The sequence below is a fragment of the Camelina sativa genome, chromosome 4 (genome assembly GCF_000633955.1).
Source record: "Camelina sativa cultivar DH55 chromosome 4, Cs, whole genome shotgun sequence".
Taxonomy (NCBI): domain Eukaryota; kingdom Viridiplantae; phylum Streptophyta; class Magnoliopsida; order Brassicales; family Brassicaceae; genus Camelina; species Camelina sativa.
The window spans coordinates 26,293,491-26,311,396 of record NC_025688.1 but is presented as its reverse complement, the minus strand read 5'-3'; the positions used below and the strand labels follow the sequence as shown (position 1 = coordinate 26,311,396).

The 17,906-nt window shown below is 36.4% G+C and overlaps 4 protein-coding genes and 1 pseudogene across 9 annotated transcripts; 2 read left to right on the top strand and 3 right to left on the bottom strand.

The window, feature by feature from the left end:
• LOC104784325 overlaps positions 1 to 1,314 on the bottom strand; it is an 8,927-nt pseudogene extending 7,613 nt beyond the window's left edge.
• LOC104782570 (probable E3 ubiquitin-protein ligase RHC1A) lies at positions 1,418 to 3,574 on the bottom strand. Its single transcript, XM_010507538.2, has 2 exons — positions 3,364 to 3,574; positions 1,418 to 2,731 (listed from the first exon to the last, which is right to left on the bottom strand). Exon 2 carries the CDS (start codon positions 2,608 to 2,610, stop codon positions 1,612 to 1,614), a length of 999 nt encoding a protein of 332 aa, XP_010505840.1. The 5' UTR covers positions 2,611 to 2,731; positions 3,364 to 3,574; the 3' UTR covers positions 1,418 to 1,611.
• On the top strand, positions 5,639 to 9,559 carry LOC104782569 (stomatal closure-related actin-binding protein 2). 3 transcript variants are annotated; one of them, XM_010507536.2, is made up of 13 exons: positions 5,639 to 5,905; positions 6,474 to 6,787; positions 6,881 to 7,009; positions 7,137 to 7,229; positions 7,368 to 7,514; positions 7,600 to 7,668; positions 7,816 to 7,899; positions 7,988 to 8,165; positions 8,334 to 8,450; positions 8,543 to 8,601; positions 8,693 to 8,824; positions 8,919 to 9,068; positions 9,188 to 9,559. In XM_010507536.2, exons 1-13 carry the CDS (start codon positions 5,779 to 5,781, stop codon positions 9,212 to 9,214), a joined length of 1,626 nt encoding a protein of 541 aa, XP_010505838.1. In that variant the 5' UTR covers positions 5,639 to 5,778; the 3' UTR covers positions 9,215 to 9,559. The 3 variants fall into 3 exon arrangements, with proteins under 3 accessions (XP_010505838.1, XP_010505839.1, XP_019100554.1); XM_010507537.2 differs by lacking the exon at positions 5,639 to 5,905 and adding an exon at positions 5,970 to 6,058; XM_019245009.1 differs by lacking the exon at positions 5,639 to 5,905 and having other exon boundaries at positions 6,656 to 6,787; positions 6,912 to 7,009.
• On the top strand, positions 9,905 to 11,459 carry LOC104782568 (U1 small nuclear ribonucleoprotein C-like). The gene is made up of 2 exons (XM_010507535.2): positions 9,905 to 10,558; positions 10,762 to 11,459. Exons 1-2 carry the CDS (start codon positions 10,087 to 10,089, stop codon positions 11,253 to 11,255), a joined length of 966 nt encoding a protein of 321 aa, XP_010505837.1. The 5' UTR covers positions 9,905 to 10,086; the 3' UTR covers positions 11,256 to 11,459.
• On the bottom strand, positions 11,350 to 14,471 carry LOC104782567 (autophagy-related protein 18c-like). Of its 4 annotated transcripts, none has more exons than XM_010507532.1 (5): positions 14,251 to 14,471; positions 12,890 to 13,809; positions 12,336 to 12,585; positions 11,846 to 11,969; positions 11,350 to 11,687 (listed from the first exon to the last, which is right to left on the bottom strand). In XM_010507532.1, the coding sequence occupies exons 2-5, from the start codon at positions 13,679 to 13,681 to the stop codon at positions 11,594 to 11,596; spliced, it is 1,260 nt and encodes a 419-aa protein (XP_010505834.1). In that variant the 5' UTR covers positions 13,682 to 13,809; positions 14,251 to 14,471; the 3' UTR covers positions 11,350 to 11,593. The 4 variants fall into 4 exon arrangements, with proteins under 4 accessions (XP_010505834.1, XP_010505835.1, XP_010505836.1 ...); XM_010507533.1 differs by having other exon boundaries at positions 12,890 to 13,670; XM_010507534.1 differs by having other exon boundaries at positions 12,890 to 13,660.

Here is a 17,906-nt window from a genome sequence, read left to right as displayed (position 1 = left end):
GCTGGGGTGCCTAGAACATATACCTGCACATGCCATACACAAAATTATGGTCACCAGACAACATAAAACTCAAACATGATAATAAAGAAAACCTAAGATCATAGAGAAAGGCTTACAGATGTTCCCTCTCCAATGTCTGGACAACAGATTTTGAATTGGATAACAACTGAATCTATACACATGGTTCAAGAGACCCCAAAAGTTAGCCACGAGATCGATCAATAACAAATAGAGAATCTCAGAGACAATGGTGTGATAGATTCAAATAAAAAAGTAGTACCATCTTGATCCGACTTATTCTCAAAGACCCCTAGAGGTTTTTCTACTTTCACTTGGAAACTGTGGTCGAATATAACATCTTTAAATGCGCTTCTAAATGGAAGAGCTTGATCCCCAGTCTGAATTCAAAGGAACAGAACATCTCAAGGGCAAATTATAAGCAGCAAGAAATAATCACAAGAGCAAACAAATGAGATAAAACAAAAACCCCAAACCTGCCAGAGATCACGAAGCTGAACAGATTCTCCACCAGTCAATGTCTCAGGCACAACGAGTTTCCTCTTCATCCCAAACTCCGACCTTAGCACATTCTTGGAGACATCCACCACGTAGTAACAATAGTCACAGGTAAACCCAGGTGGAACCGAGACAGAGCCACTCCAGATGAGCTGATCATCACGCTGGGACGGCTTAAGCAGCAAACCCTTTTTCACATTCCCGGAACCAAGTCCAGGAGCCGAGCCACAGACCAGCAGGCTCTCTCCCCAGTGAGTGAAATACGGTATCGAGAAGCTAAGGCTAACCATAGGTTTACTAGACTTGCTCGTGCTCAACGAAAGCGATCCAAGATTCATCATTCTCTAAACAACAACAACAAAGAATAAAAATCAAAACTTAAACAAAACCCAGATCACACTTACTTCTCCGACGGAGAGTAACTCAAGAACCACGAATTAAAAGTGAAAAATCAACAAATCAGTAACACGCAAGCCATGAGAGTAAATCGAAAACCACGGGAGAGAGAGAGAGAGAGTAGTAGTGAAGTAAGAAACTGGGAAACCGATGATCACCTTTGCTTGCTGAAACCGTAAGTAAATCTCAACACACGAGCCTCGAGAGAGTGACTGAAGAAGCTAAAAAAGTACTAGTGTACTATATATGGCAGCTATGGATTTCAATTTTCGTAATATTCATTATACGCAATCAAAAATGGCTTTTTCCGGAAGATATTTTTGGTTTTCGTTCAATCGCTCTGCACCGTCAATTTTATAAAGCACGAGTCTTTTCTCTTTTTCTTATTATTTTAAGAAGAGGCAAGAAGAAGAAGAAGAAGAAGAAGAAGATCACGAGATAGATCGCGCAAGAGTGTCCAGACATTTTCCTTTATTTATTTCTCCATCAACTAAAAAATCTAAAGTTGAAAACCCAAACTAAAATGACATATTTAACAAAGCATATAGAAAATGATGATGAACTTGTTTTACAATTACAGTTCAGTTCTCCATTATTTATGTTGGTAAAAGAGAGCTGGGAGTGGTAGAGATAAGAGTGGGAAGTACAAGATAGACACACAAAGCATAGTACGTAGAGAGGCCAAAGCCGCTCTCACTTTTAGTAATCAAAAGGCCAGCCACTGTAACCCATATATGATTGTTGCTGTTGCTCTTGATGGTAGTTATGGTTCTCATCGGCTGTCTCCGAGTTTCTTGGCCCTCCACGGTTTTGAGTGGATGAGCTTGAGCTTGATCCTGATGAACGAAATGGCCACAAGGAAGAGAACGGATTCCTTCTTTCGTTGCCGTTCTCACGACTGTTACTAGTGCTATTACTACTACTACTACTACTTCTGTAGTTTCTGGTGGTGGTTCTGTTTTGACTGCTTGAAGATCCTCCAGCTGATGGTAGCTCTTGGCGACAGACTGGGCATGAGTTGTGCTGAACCAGCCACGGGACGATGCAGTCAGAATGATAGATGTGGTTACACGGCATCTGTTTTGCTTCTGATCCTAACTCGAATTCGTCTTTGCAAACAGGACAGTTCGAATCCGATGACCTAAGATGCCTCTGCGCGATCTTGATGGTTGGCAATGCGTCTATTGATGATCTAGGTGCGGGAGGTGGGCCTCGGCGAGTAGTGCCAGCTGATAGCTGCTCGAACAGTTCTTCAAGACCGGGACCAAAGAAGTAGTCGCCGGTGTTACCACGTGTGATGCCAATGCCAGGTGAGCCGCCATTGAAGAGGGCTTCGACTGCATTGTCTCCAGATAGTCTATAAGGGACCTGACCACCAAAGATCAATAAAGGAGCCAGACCAGGAAAGTTCTCAGGACCTGAAGTGATGGTTCTTCCTCTGATTTCTCTGTCGTGGTTCCTTTCGGCTAAGCGGTTCCCCATAAAGGCAGAGAAGGCATCCATGAGATCAAAAGTTGGATCACGTTGTGCAACATCCCTGTGACTGTGAGCTCTAAACATATCAAATGGGCTGGTTTGAGGCATATCAAGTTCTTCAACGAATCCACCTCCACAATAAGAACATACAGGCTCTTGGCCGTGAAGCCGAACAGCACGCTGGCATCTGTGACACCAGTGGGTATTTCGACTGCTTGACATCTCTTTAGCTTCTCACTCTTCTTTCCTTCAGCGGGATCAAACAATACCAAAACAATGCAATCCTTTCCTTTGAAGCCTTTAGAAGAAGCTTTAGCTTATCTGACAGGTCTCAGTTATAAGCCTGCAAAAGTGAACATAAGTTGGTAAATCACTTATCTACAATTTTTCCAACTAAGCAAGGAAAGCCAAAGACTCCAGGAAAACAGTTCCCACTTATTTCAGGATTGTTGAATCTTCACAACCTCATAAAAGCTAGCCCACAAACTCACTACTTATACTAGTACATAAAAAGCAAACACCCGAATCATATAAGGGCAGACAGAACAAAGCCTAGCAGCTAATTAACACACAAAGTTTTAAAGCTTTGATTTGCTTATATAGGCCAACCCAACGACGATGAATATGAACTCGGACTCTAATCACTTTGTAGCTATATTTTCCCGAATGAGACAGCGAATAAAACTAGTCAATGCGACAAGCAACTAAAAAAGTCGGAACGGATTAATCAAACGAATTGCAGTAAAACATCAAGTTAAAGACGAAAAGCCAAAAAAAAATCAAATCACTGAGAAAGGCTTCTATCAAAAACAGAGCTAAGCTACCCGAAACGAAATCGAATGAAAGCAACAAAAAAAAAAAAAAGGAGAGCTTTCAATACAGTGATCCAACAACAAATAAGATGCAAAAACCTAATAAGATGCAAACAACTAAAAGACATGGATAACTTTGGTTTAAGCTCAATGAGAAGAATACCTCGTCATCAAGAATTATCGATCCAAAGGAGAAAAACAAAAAAAACCCTAGCGAGAGGATTCGATTTGGGGAAGAAGACGTCTGAGTACAATACACACAAACGACTCTAGAAGCATCTCTCTCTCTCTCTCTCTCTCTCTCTCTCCGTGTGTTACACAACACAAGTCTCCGTGTTTTTTTACTTGTGGAGTATGGACTCATCATCATGTAAAAGAGTCTTGTTTTAGTCAATCCTAATTCTTCTCAACTTTTTATCAGTTAACAAATTATTATGGGCCTTCTTGGGCTTTATATGACATTTTCAGATGTGATCTGTTAAGAGGTATAGAAGCATGGGATTAAGAAAGTAATTAAGATTAAGAGCCCATGTTTTAGAAATTGGTAATGGTGAAAATGACAACAACATTAACAAAAAAAAACACAGCTCATGTTGTTTGTCTCATGGATTGGACTCATTCAGAGACTATCAAATAAAAACAAAAATGAGGTAATGAGAGAACGGTTAAATGTAAAAAATGTATCGGACAGCGACTATAGGTATGGAGTAGTAGTACACAGAAAGAAGGAAGTCCTCTTCACGTTCACCACATTGATTGATATATAGTTTGCTCTTTTTTGTGAAAACATCATACAGTTGTGTTTTTTGACCTTTCAACTCTCAAACCTTGCCTTTTTCAAGACAAAGATTCCCACCAAACCAACTGTGTTTTATCAAATTTTATCTCAAACCCATCTATCCAAAATTTTACATCTTTCGTAAACTTGTTCAATTTCGTAAACTGTGCTTTTATAGAGTTGGCTACGTGGATTTTTAGGGTTGGCAACCTAAAAAAATGTTCATTAACATTTTGGTCTGTGCATGGTTGTGGAGATATCTATATTATATAGCCGCCTAAACAAGTGTATAGATTGGCTTTTGTATATTTCTTGTTCCACACAAGACCATGATAATGTACTATTGTTAGTCTAAATTCAGTGGATTTAAATTTTAAAGAGTAGTTTTTAATATATAGGCGTTTATCATACGTATTACTTGATATTATCTTACAGATGTCTGATATGTCGTTTATCAAATTTGATTTCATTTTCTTTTGAACTGACATTGACAGTTGTGACAAGAAATAGTTAATTTGACAGACTTTTTTTTGTTGTTGTTGTTGTAACGTCTGTAAATTATTTGACAATGATGTGGATTTTTGTATACGATGATATCATGTTGTATTCATCCTAAACTAAGATTTGGAGCCTGTGTAACGTACTGGCACGAATTAATATGTTTTGTACTTTATACTTTACATCCATACAGCTAATTCCTACTAAATTATTGACCAAAAATATAAAAGTTAGCAAATCTAATTTGAATTACAAAATGGAAATCAAGTAAACACACCTCATTTTCTAAACAAATTTGGAATGATGAAAATATAACCGTTCGAGTCAACTACTTCGACCCCATCTTCTTTATGCACACACTTGGACAATACATAATTACATATATTGATGTTGATTATAAAGATTTTTAAAAGAAAGTTTGGTACGTTGCAACTATCCATTTAATCAACATAAAGGTCCCTTTTTTCCTATCATAAAAACAATTATTTAAAGTCTCTTTTTCTGAACCTACCAAGTTAGAGATCCCATGGATAAGAAATGTAGGAGAATGATAATCATAGAATCAATACAATACATGCATGTTCTATAAATCCAATTTTTGTTTATATCAATAATTGTACTAGCTACTTTCAATCCAAAAAAAATAATAATAATAATTCTACTAGATTTTGGTATCTAGCATTTTGTCTATGTTTACCAACCATACTCAAATACATCATATGTAAATCATGTATCCCAAAAAAAAAAAAAATCAATTTAGTAAATAATTTGGTCAATAAATCAACATTTTATTATTCTCAAATACTTTTTAAATGAAAATGTAAATGGAAGGCTTATCTTTATAAACGGCTATCAAAATTGGTGGCTATTAAACTAGGTCGACCTATAATAATATTAATAGGAAAAAATTGGAGGGTTTAAAGATTTAATCTCATAAACAATAGAAAGGACATCATGAATCATGATGATCATCCCCACAAAGAGAAACCCATAATTAATTTTAAATTACATGAAAGAGATGTGTAATGTAAGATTAATGAGATAGATAAACATGGAAAAACATAATTATTCTTTGCTTAATCTTATAAAAAAGTGGGGACTAAAAACGAAAGAGTCGTTAAAGAATCATAATTACATCCAACAAACACAATTAACTTAATAAAGAGTAGGGACCTCCGACGGCGCGTAAGGTTTTAGAGGAGCGCGTCGTTACTTTCCAGCGAACAAGAAGAGGCGGACCAGACTCTGTCGAGATATAAAACGTTTCTTTTTATTTTTTTTTTCTTTCTTCTCTCTTAAACGATGATGATGGCGTGGAAGAAAGAAAGAGAAAAAAGAGAAGAGAGAAGAAGAGAAATGATGATCAGTCAAGCGAGCTGTTTTTGGGAAGAGAGACTAAAGAATCAGAAGACTAATAATAATAATAAAGGTGTGTCTTCCACTCTCTCTGCTCTCTCTCTCTTTACTTCTCTTCATCTTTTGAGCGTTTCTTCTCTATCTTCTTCACACGCTTTTGCAACCTTCTCTGTTTCTTGTTTTCTTCTTCCTCTTGCTCTCTCCGTTTCTGGGGTTTTCTTATGATGTAAGAAGAAGTTTTTATTTTATTTTCTTATATATAACAATGTTGCAATCGATTCTTGTTATGCATTTTGCATGAATTAGATATCATTCTTGCATCTGTAAATCTCATTCGTTCAGGGTTCTTGCAATATCTTTTATAATACGTTGATCATTTTTTACCCATGTAGTAAAACTAATCTGAAATTAAGTTATCATTTAGTTTTAGATGAGTGCAAGTTCCATTATACCTGAGAGTGCAAGCATTTGCTAAAATTTTACAGTAATTTCTTGAACGTTTCTTTTAATTATAAGAGATAATGAGACAAAATATCAATAGGTGCAGTCAGTCACGAGAATGCTTGTTTTTTTTTTTTTGAGAATTGATGATTATAAGAAGACATGTTAGTTTAATTGTTCTTTGTTCTTTTTGTAAACAGACAAGATCGTGACAATGACTAAAACAGTATGTCCAAAAAAGACAGAAGAGAAGAAAGTGGTGTGTGAAGAAGCATTGGTTGAACCGATTTCAGCAGATGTGAGCTTTGCTTTTAATCATTTTCCATCATACAAGTTAGGACCTGATGATCAGATTGTTGATGAACCCGAGGATGATTCAAAAGGTCTGTCTGTGAAAGATGTCGTCGATAAGGAGATCAGTGATTTGTCAGATCAGCACAAGCAGCTTTCTGTTCGTGACCTCGCTTGCAAATTCGACAAGAATTTAGCTGCAGCTTCTAAATTAGTTGACGAGGTTCCACTCTGTGTGTCTGTGTTTTAGATGAATGGTCTCAGATAAACAAATTTCCAAATTAACATTGTCTGCCTCTTTGGTGGAAATATTTAGGCAAAGTTAAATGAGGTGACTTCTTTGGAAGGACATGTTATGCTAAAGAAACTTAGGGATGCTTTAGAAACCGTGAGAGGTCGAATGGATGGGCGTAACAGGGAAGAAGTGGAAAAAGCTATCTCCATGGTTAGGCTCTTGTTACTTCCTTTACCTATAGTTTATTTGCACTGTCTTGCTACCATATCCACTTCTTTGGCGACTTGAATCAACTGTGAAGGGTGTAAATAAATGTTGCAGTTTTTGTGTCTTGTAGGTTGAGGCTCTAGCCGTTAAGTTAACTCAGAATGAAGGTGAACTAATTCAAGATAAGTTTGAAGTGAAGAAACTGGCAAGCTTCCTCAAGAAGGTCTGTTTCCACTGCGTTGTCCTTTTTAACATACTGTACATCTAAATTTTGCAAGACATTTGTGGAATCAGTTCTCTTCTAGCTTGGTTACTTCTTCTAACAGTCAAACTAAGGCTGTTTCATTGTGTTCTCATCCAGGCTTCAGAGGATGCAAAAAAGTTAGTAAACCAAGAAAAGTCATTTGCTTGTGCGGAAATAGATAGTGCACGGGCTCTTGTGATGAGACTTGGAGGTACATTTGAAGAACAAGAGCTTTGTTCTAAAGCTTCTCGAGAGCAGGGACCAGTATGTATCAGTAGTCCCTTACATATGTTTTGCTCTGACATGGAAGGAGTAGGATTCTGATTGAAACTTATGTTCTGTCTCACAGAATGTGGAGAAATTGGTTGAGGAGGTTCAGGAGGCTAGACGAATCAAACGGATGCATAAACCAACCAAGGTACAACTCCATTTCTCTACTCTAAATAAATGTCTTTTATAAGACTTTCTATCATTCATTAGTCATGTTTCTGACTATAGAACCCAAATGTTCAAATTTTGATAGGCTACAGTTTTAAGTTATAAACTGAATGCTTGTGTAATTTAGGTGATTGGTATGCAACACGAACTATATGATTTAAAGAGTCAAATCCGAGAGAAGTCTGCATATTCTGTGAAGCTTCAAAGAGAGGTATATATTTTGTATCTTGCTTACTTCTTGTTATTCCTTTATTACCAACAAACCGTTTTTTTCTCTAAAAATCAAAAATGTCATATAGATAGCAATAATAAAGAGAGCCGAGGGGTCCAAGTCTTGTCCATATGTTTTGGATGGTGCACAAAGCCTTGGCTCATGCCTAAGAATCCGTGCCTCAGACAGTGGTGTAGATATTTCCAAATGTTCAATCCAGTGGTACCGTGCAGCATCTGAGTCTAGTCGAAGAGAAGCTATATCTGGTACTTGGCATCCTCTCTTTGCTTTGTACATATATAGTAGAGAACAAAGATTCATTTACATATTTGGATAGACGTATCACATGTACTATCAAGTTTGGTAGTTATGATGGTCCATTGTAGTAACTTATAACTTTTAGCTTGAACTGTTCACATTTATTTCAATCTCAGGTGCCAACTGGTCGGTATATGCTCCAGAACCATTTGATGTCGGGCGAGTAATACAAGCAGATATTATTTCAAACGGCCAGAAATTCACAGTCACAACCGACGGTCCAATTAATACTGGTTGGTGTTACAAGAACTACTAGTTTGCTACTATTAAAAAAAATGAAGTTTAAAAATGAAGAAATGCTAATTGAATGAAACAATGTCTACAGCTGCTGGCTTGCAGTCACGCGTTGAATCACTCCTGCGCAAGTCTAACAGTGAATTCACTGTATGTTTACAATTTTCCCTTTCTCCTCGTTGAAGAAAACAGTTCTTAGTTCTTGCTCTAATATAGCTAGACATTTTGAACTTCTTCTCAGGTGGTTATATCACAGATGAATGGACAAGACCATACGTCAAGATCCCATATATTTACTATTGGAAAGGCGAGGATAAAGCTGTCCAGAGGATGGATCACAAAGGCCAGAGAAATATATTCAACATCCATGCAGGTATAATATAGAGCCTGTGATCATCGCTTTATTCACTCTCTTTACTTTTCCTTTGGCTTTATTAAAGTTTATTTCTTTCTTTCAAACATTTCAGCTCTGTGGAGTGAGAGGCAATGCTAATCTTCCTGCAAAGGCATTGTTCTGGCAACTAAGAAAGGGTCTAACGTTCTTACTAACTTTCGAGTCAGAGCAAGAACGTAATGCAGCCATTGTTCTTGCCCGGAAATACGCAGATGAATGCAATGTGAGTACAACTTACCACTGATTCTTTCTGTCTTCTCCTGTTTTGCATTTCCCTTTTAAAATACAGTTACTCCATTTTGGTGTGAGGCAACCATTTTGAATCAATTTCACATCCTGCAGGTTACTCTGGTTGGACCAGATGATTGAGGTAAAATGAAAGTAACCTTTTCTTCGGCAAACATCGGCTGCTATATGTGTCTGTGTGGTTAGAAAGAAGAACACACAGTGTTGCTGCATAGTTTTAGGCAGAAGCACACAATTTGTGTTATTGGGCATTAATCACTAGTTTGTTGAGGTGGTTGGCGTTCTTTTTTTTTTTTTTTGATTTTATTGGTTTGTTTGTTTTGATTGGTTTAGTTTTTTTCCAATTAGATTTTTCCTTTTTTTAGTGTGTGAGATTTGCGTGTTTGATTGGGTTAATCAAAAATTTGTTTTGTATGTAATAACAGAACAGTGTTTCATTCAGTAATTAACAGAGTCTACTTCGTCATTCTTAATTAATGTAATAAAATTGAAAATTCTTTTAATAAATTAAATAAAATTGGACTTATCTCATGTATTTAATTTTGTATTATCCGACAAGAAATATCATCCAAATGTCAAGAGAAACTTCAAAACTTGTATTGTTTTTTGCACATAATTTATGGATACTTTAGGTAAAGACAAACTAATACTTTTAACATGTAGAAAGAAAAATTTAATTTAATTTATTTTTATTTTTTTTTTGGACAAAAGAAAAATTTAAATTTAAGATTAAAATTAAAAGAAAATTTTAGAGGTTTGAAAGAAAATTTTAACTTTTAGATTAAATGCAAAATATTAGTCTCAGATACTCAGTTCTGTTTTTTTTTGGAATCAAACCAAAAAGATGAACACTTTCGAACTTTATCTCATAGTTGTCCTTGTCGGAATTTTCTGTTTCTCTTTTTCTCTCTCTCTTTAACACTTCAGTTCATCGTCGAAACAGATTCAAAGTTCCAAACTTAAGCTTTTTGTCGTGAGTCCGAATCCAAAATCAAATGGGGAAAATGCTGGTTGAAATCTGTTTGATATCAGCTCGAGGGCTCCGTGTTGGAATCGGAATCGGATCCTCTCTACTGAAACACCAATGGTACGCCGTCGGGTGGCTTGATCCAGAAGACAAGTACTGCACCACAATCGATGCTTCAAGATCAGACAATCCTGTTTGGAGAACAAAGTTTGCTACTTTGCTCGATGATTCCGCGGTTCAGGATTCGAAATCGGTTTTGCGCGTCGAGGTTTATAGCAGAGAACCCTTGTTCTTGAGGAAGAGGCTTCATGGCTCTGCTACTGTTTCCTTGAAGGAGTTTCTGACCAAGTATAAGCAACAACCGAGTTCTTCTTCGAAAGCTGTAGTTGAAGAAACTGGAAGCTATCAGCTTAGGAAGCAGAACTCGAGCAAGCCTCAAGGTTTTGTTGATGTTTCCATCCGTATCTCTGCAGAACAAGCGGACTTTGGGGTTTTTACTGGTAATGTTGATACAGTCATATTACCTTTTAGTGGAATCAATCAATCTGCAGAAAAACCAACTTTTGTTTCCTGTAACTCAATTCTTATAGAACCTGACACTTAGGTTGGGTTTCCGAAGATCCCAGTTTCTGAGTCTTAACGTTTCAAGATGGGTTTGTCTGGGAAAGAGAAGTCATGCTTTTTCTTCTGTTCTTTTGCGCAGGGGATTTTGGAGGAGTTATGCTCTCGAACAATACTTCAGGACAAGATTACATGGCTGGTCCATCGCAGCATCCATTTGCTCCAATGAACCAGTCAAACAATTCGAACCCATTCTCAGTTCCGCCATATAACCACAACTCATCAGTGCCTTACCCTCCTATGAACCACACCAACCCACAAATGCAACAACCTTACTATCCTCCACCAATGCAGCCACCACCACCTATGAACTCAGGGTACATGCCAGCAGCATACATCTCGAAATCAGAGAATGTTACAAATATACCATCATCATCATCATCATCTGGAGGAGCACCAGGAGGAGCGGGAAGAGGATATGCAAGGCCTGGACCAGGGTTTGCTGCTGGATTGGGAGCTGGTGCAGTAGTTGGAGCTGCTGCAGGTTTATATGGAGGTGAGTTTATGTCAGGATTCGACTTACCTTCAACCTTACCTCACCCAAGTGTCTCCATTTCCATCGATCCTCCATTCTGATGCAGCAATAGCTCGATTCAAAATGGCTGTATCGTCAGATTATCTAAAACACTCATTGTAGATTATTCGTATATGTTATGATGTTTCTCGGGAATTCGATGAAGCTGTTTTCTTCAATTGTTATTACTCTTTATATGGTGTTATCAGAAACTTTACATAACAGTGTTTAGAATCAAACTGTTGCGAATAAAATCTTTCTATGTACATAGTCCCAATCAATATGCAGGTCCTTCTCGAAATTTGCAAGAATAAAATCTTATGCAATCTCACCAAATCTATTTACATAGACATGGTTTATGTACAGAGGCTTAGAGGAGTGATTGGAGCATGAATCTGACTTATTGGGTGCGGTTATCCGTCTTTAGAAAGTGGAAATACTCTAGCTGTCCCATCTCTCCCCCGTTCACCGGATCAAAGCTGCATCTGTAGAAACTGTGAGCCCAAGAAAACACGGGTGAGCACTAAGAAGAGATCTGAGAGTGATTTTTATACATGTACAACTACTTAAATTGTTCTGTTGTAAGATTCTTGGTCGTGATAGAACAGCAAATTGGATATATCTAAGAGACATCAGAATGGGCATATTATACCTTCCATCCATCCCGATAATAGCAACCGTGTTGTGACTGCCAAACGCTGCAAAGAACTGTGTGACTTCTGATACATGGAACTGTGCATATGACCATTCCGAGCTGAAATACTTTGGCAGAACACCTGCAACAAGAGTCTCTACATGTTAGGTACGAAGGAGGCAATGAATTGTAAGGTTTCTCAGTATCCAAACACTAGTCTTCCTAACTCTACATTAATGGGAGAGATCATAAATAGAAGACAGAATAATGTCAACGGTAATTCATAATCTGAGCAATATGCTACTATGAAGGGAATAGATCTGTTGGACTTATAACTACTGCATAGTCATTGTTCCCACTCCATTAGAGTTTAGGAAACAAATAACTTTTTCTTGGCTGTTTCATGAGAAAAGAACCAAAAATGATTTGGTGTCTTCCTTTGTTCCATAAGCTACTCTAAGAAGAAGCAAGGCATCATATTTCATTCGGACATTAAAGTTTTGCTTACCTCTCATAAAAGATAATGACGAACCAGGATTGGTACCAGTGGTTGGAGAAACAAGGCCTTGCAGAGAATTAGAATACGTATGTTGTGTCAGGAGAGCAGCATTTTCAGTGGAATGAGAATCCTCCCCAACTACCCTAACTCTAAGAGAGAAAATGTGAACAGTCCCCTTGACGCTTGATACTGCCAGCCACTGCACGTTTGGTGAAAGTGCAATGCTATAGATATCTGCCCTGTCCACTCCTCTTCTTACCTGTAAAGAAGCAGCATTGAATTGTGGCATGCATTAGTAAGGAGCATCAAAGTGGCATCTGCTTCATAAAAAAATCTATCAACCAATTTCATTAACAGAGGAATGGGACTTCTCCACTTGAGTGAACTTTTTACTAACAAAAAAAAACATAAAGCAGGTTTGTCAGTTACAACTCATTAAGTCAGAACAGATCTATTTGTTCAAAAGTCTGATTTGACACTGTTCTATCTTGATCTATGAGATTGCAAAACAATATAAGTCAATGCATTCAGAAAGGAAGGAGAAATGAGTATTTCATATTCACCTCTTGCAAACGAGTTCCGTCCATGGTATTGAAGATTCTAATCAGCGTGCCCTTTGTACTGGCAGTAGCGAGCAACAAACCATCCAATGTCAAGGTCATGCACGCAATACTGGAATCATGAGCATTTATGATTTGTACCATGTTAAGCCCAAAATGTTCAACTCGAATCTCTCCTCGATGAAGACCAGGGCAAGCCAGCACAGATGTATTTGAATGATGAGAAAGGCAACATAAACCTCTTGGATTTGCTTGAGTTTCAATCTGATGAAGAAGTCTTAGGTCCATAAAATTGTAAACATATATCTTATGTTCAAGAACAACAACGATCCGATCCCTTCTAAGTTTCACCGAACGAATCTCAGACCGAAAAGCAAATTCACTGATGCAGCGGCTCTGATGATCATCCCAAATCAGTACTTTGTTTGAAGGGTACTGAGAGTTAGGTCCACCACCAACAAGCGCCAATATATTGCTTCGGAAAAGCATCTCCACAATTTTAAACCCGCCATTCTTCAGCTCACGCCTGAAAGTTTCCTTGAAAGGCTCACAGTTATAAATACGAAAACCATGACTTGTTCCAGCAGCAAAACAACTTGAATCCTGGTTCCAAGACACAGAAACCAACTCCGCTTCTTCGTTTTCATTAGATTCTGATTCCGGACCCACAAAAGAGCCAGAAGTGCTGTTACTTCTGGAGTCATGACCACCATAACCACCCGGTTGCAGAACCCCTTGGGGATTTGAAACAGTTGAACTCATTCTTATTCGATCCTTTACAACACTAAACCACATTCATATCAAAATTAATAACCACGGAAAAGATAAAGCAGAAACTGGTGCCAGCTATATCAAGATACACCCAGCAGAAAAGCTTAGAGTGATCTCAATCCCAGAACGAAAAAAAAAAATTAACACCGGACCTGAAAGATAGTTAATTTCAAAGTTAAAGTCATGCCAAAACATCATCATATCGCAGTTATGCTAATACATAGCTCAAAACCTAAATCAGAGCAAAGACAATACAGCCAACAAATGCCTCAGAGATACTTAGAGAACATAATTAACAGAATCATCATATGCAAAGCAGGACAACCTCAGAACTTGGACTCAGATCAATACTACTACACAGAGGCAAAAGTTACAAAGTTCTTTCAGAGATACCACATTAACTAACTGGTAAAATTCTGCAGTGCATACCCCTAAAAAAAAAAAGCGAATTCAAATTTCATATACAATACATCAACATTGACATACACTATCGCATACTAGTTAACATCCAGATCAAAAAAAAATTAACATAATAATCGATCTTTGGATTCAAAGTTGAAACATTAGCAAAGGGGATAAACGAATCATCTCACCAATCGGAAAGAGATCAAAGCTGACGACGAGTAACAAGAACGAGAGATCTACAATGAATCTCGAAGCTTCAATTTCAATTTCAATTGCAACGAACACGGAACACGCTCCAAGAGCTCTGCTGATTTTGATTTTTCCCTGAATGACGTCTCCTCCTCTCTCTACCGGTAAATTTTTAATCTTTCGTTCGTCCAAAGTTCAATTCTCCGGTTTGTTTGTTTTTTTTTTTTGTTTCTTTCTGATGTTTTATTTTCGAAATTTTTAGTCGGTTAGTAAAGATGGGCTATTTATGTGCAAGTGGGCCGCCAGCTATTGGCTCTCTTTTTTAGTCACCCATCCTCTAAGAATCACGTGTCTACTGTTTTTTTTTTTTTAAGAAAACAGAACTCGTGTCGTTTTAATTTGGTGGATGAAGCTGTCGTGCCGTTTTTGGAATAGTAATATGGTAAATATACCAAAAATGGAAAATTCACTTTTGGAGACAAACCAATCCATATTTGGCAAAAAAGTGATTTTGGCTATGTAATTTAGTGAGAACCCCAATAAAAACACTCTCTCTATTTACTCTCTTTGTTCAATGCGCACCATATAGTATAAAAAAACATAAAAAGCCCCAGTTTCCGAGAGAGGGAGACATGGACCAATTATCACTTGATTCTGTTTTGAATTAAAGTTTAATTTAAGTCTCATAGTAATAATATTCCACTCCATAATTGCAAATTTTACTAATTACTAAAATAGCAAGTTGTTGACAAAACCTCGACCATCTTTTTTGTTTCGTTGTGTTTTCATGGTATAGTTTTTGTTTAATCATTTTTAAAAGTTTTCATCAGTTAGAATTATTTGTCTTATAATCTCATTATTCATTAATTGTAGCTATATAATTAAGTAGGACCCCCATCTTTACTCAACAACTCGTCGTCATGTTCTAGTCACCTTGTTTCTATTTAATCTCAAAGTTTGCTAGCAAGAATTTCAGAGAAATAAATTCATGCACAAGATTTATTCAGACTAAGAGAGCATGAACAAATAGTATATTCGAAATTAGATTCTGGAGAGACATAGGGTTTTTTTTTATTGATTGAACTCGTACATTTGGGTTGTTGTTTTGTATCACTCGGTTAATAGTTCTTTATTAGCTCCATTACCTCTTTTGTGGCCGAGTCTGAATAATAAAGATTGAGAGATCGCATAAATTCTCACAATAACTTTGTCTTAAATTGCAATAGAGTTGTAAAGTTCACATTTTGATTATATTGTCACAAATAATTTGAAAACATATATAAGTTATTTCGTAGATCACTTTTTATACAGGTAGTATACTGTTTGTACTTTTTGGAGTACCACTCACCAAGAATTGGGGAATATTATTACATGTACATATGAAGCATAAAAACGTGATGGGTTTTTGGGAAATGTCTAGGGAAATTGAAACCATTGTTTCGCGACACGTAAAAAGATGAAACATTTTGTCGGTAACCACCGGCCTGACCTAAAATAATTTCTAAACCCTAGTTCATTATTATGATACGAATTGTTAATTATTTCATTCCTTCGAACAAATGATGTATGCCCTTTCTATTTAATATACTAATTGTGAGTTGGATGATCACATGATGAGAAATTTTCCATATATATCTACTTGCTATGTTTCCATATCTGCATTATTGCAGACAAAATACACATGAACCACACAAATGCACCTTTGGCTTTGATAAATTATTAAATAACGACTCGAGATCCTGCACGGGTCTATAATTTTTATAGAAATTAAAATGGTTGCAAATTTTATACTCTATTTTCGGATTAATATTGTCTTATGAGTCATGACTCATATAGATAGTCATCATATTGGTCATATATATATGATGTAACGATTCGATATCCACTTCCTTTATTTCGTCTAATATCGGCAATCGGCATTAATTAACCAGTTGATTCAGTTCCATGAAACTTAATTTGGAGACGTAGGGCATAAAAAAATGAGAAATACCTTTAAAATTTCAAGATTTCTGTAGTGACGTAGGCTAGATTGGCAAAGCGGGGAGGGGAACAACAACGGTAAGCAGCTGAAGCAGGGGCGAGGAGGAGGGAGCTGTGAACGGGGACTGGGAGTAAGACCTAAAATATATATTTATTTTTTTTATAAATAAAAATTCTTTGTTTTGAAACAAATTTATTTAGAACTAATTTTATTAAAAAATAAAATTATGAAAAATATCTACGAAAGCAAAAAAACAAATAACGAAAAATTAGCAATTTTATAAATTAAAATTAAATATATATTTTGAAAATATTAATTTTAAATTTGAATTAGGGAATATTGAAAGCATATTCCAATATATTGTTTCTTATTTGGACTCAAGTTAAATATTTTTTACCAGAATATTTTGGTTTCAAAATTAATATATTTAAGTGATAATTGTTTAAAAATAATAGTCCAAACTCTCCCATATCCACCGTGATAACCCTTAGGTTTTTAGAGCAGTTATCAGTTTTTCTTACGTGTGTAAAAGGAGTAAAAAAAAATCTTGATTGGCGTTGACTCATAGCTTTTCCCACATAACGCTCCTACAAACGCTTTGCCAATCTAGGCTTGTATATACGTAATTACAAAAGTTGAAATCTATCACTTATAACCCAAAAAAAGAATAATTAATTTCAAGATGTAAATATATCATTTTTTTTTCTTTCAAAGGACGATGTAAGGTGGTGTGAACCATGCATGGCTCCATCTCCAAACATCGGGAATATACAAATAACAAGTACAAAATTAGTCTTACTTAATTTGCAGAATACGAATAAGGCAAGAACACTACGTCTATTATAATATTACTACGATTAATGAGATACTAAATAAACAATACTATCTCTTAACTCCAAACACAACATCTAATATTAGTATTTAACAAGGAACATCGTAATATATATATCCGTCCGTAGTCATAACCGAAGATTTGGTTTAGAATGGTATATATATACATAGTTCAAAGAAAACTTTACTTTTTATGCATGACTATATATAAGCACCTTTAATGCAACCCTAGTGAATAAGTGGCTAGATTCTCCAGCACGTGGACACGACTCAAATCCTAAACCATATGGGTTATGTTCTTTGGATTCATTTTGAGATGTGGTTCAACGAGTATAGAAAATGCAAAATCCAAATATCAGTTCAGTTCGGTTGAAATCATCGTGTCTAGATGCAAATCTATATATGATCCAGATCTTGATAAAAAACGAAAAATTGTAGAAAAAAGAAGGAGCTCCCTTCAGTCCAAACACAGATAAAGAAGGATCAAAAATATCTCCCGCATCATTCACACAGTCACTGCGGTTTAAAATCTATATTTTTTCTACCACGAGTGTTTGGATGGATGAGTCGGCAGATATTTCTACCCTCTTCTTTTTCTATCCATGACTGGACTGAAAGAATCTCCTTCTATATCTAACTATTTTGTCTGACCTCGACTCATATGTATTCTTTTGAAACAATGAAGGGCCACACGTATGAAAAGTAAGTTGTGTTCAGTTGATAGTTAGGCATGGGATATCGTTTCAAACACATGCACTTATTGCTTATAATGGGACATCGAAAACAAGACAAATGTTACCAAGACGACTTCCTATGTACCTATGTGAACATTTACTTTGAAAT

What these genes read in the sequence shown, in the direction of transcription:
- LOC104782570 (XM_010507538.2), bottom strand. Translation starts at nt 2,610, where the DNA reads ATGTCAAGCAGTCGAAATACCCACTGGTGTCACAGATGCCAGCGTGCT.
- LOC104782569 (XM_010507536.2), top strand. Translation starts at nt 5,779, where the DNA reads ATGATGATGGCGTGGAAGAAAGAAAGAGAAAAAAGAGAAGAGAGAAGA. An exon ending in CTTCTAAATTAGTTGACGAG is followed by an intron (nt 6,788 to 6,880) that starts GTTCCACTCTGT and finishes GGAAATATTTAG; the next exon opens with GCAAAGTTAAATGAGGTGAC. An exon ending in TGGAAAAAGCTATCTCCATG is followed by an intron (nt 7,010 to 7,136) that starts GTTAGGCTCTTG and finishes TGTGTCTTGTAG; the next exon opens with GTTGAGGCTCTAGCCGTTAA.
- LOC104782568 (XM_010507535.2), top strand. Translation starts at nt 10,087, where the DNA reads ATGGGGAAAATGCTGGTTGAAATCTGTTTGATATCAGCTCGAGGGCTC. An exon ending in GGACTTTGGGGTTTTTACTG is followed by an intron (nt 10,559 to 10,761) that starts GTAATGTTGATA and finishes TCTTTTGCGCAG; the next exon opens with GGGATTTTGGAGGAGTTATG.
- LOC104782567 (XM_010507532.1), bottom strand. Translation starts at nt 13,681, where the DNA reads ATGTGGTTTAGTGTTGTAAAGGATCGAATAAGAATGAGTTCAACTGTT. An exon ending in ACGGAACTCGTTTGCAAGAG is followed by an intron (nt 12,586 to 12,889) that starts GTGAATATGAAA and finishes GCTTCTTTACAG; the next exon opens with GTAAGAAGAGGAGTGGACAG. An exon ending in ATTATCGGGATGGATGGAAG is followed by an intron (nt 11,688 to 11,845) that starts GTATAATATGCC and finishes TTGGGCTCACAG; the next exon opens with TTTCTACAGATGCAGCTTTG.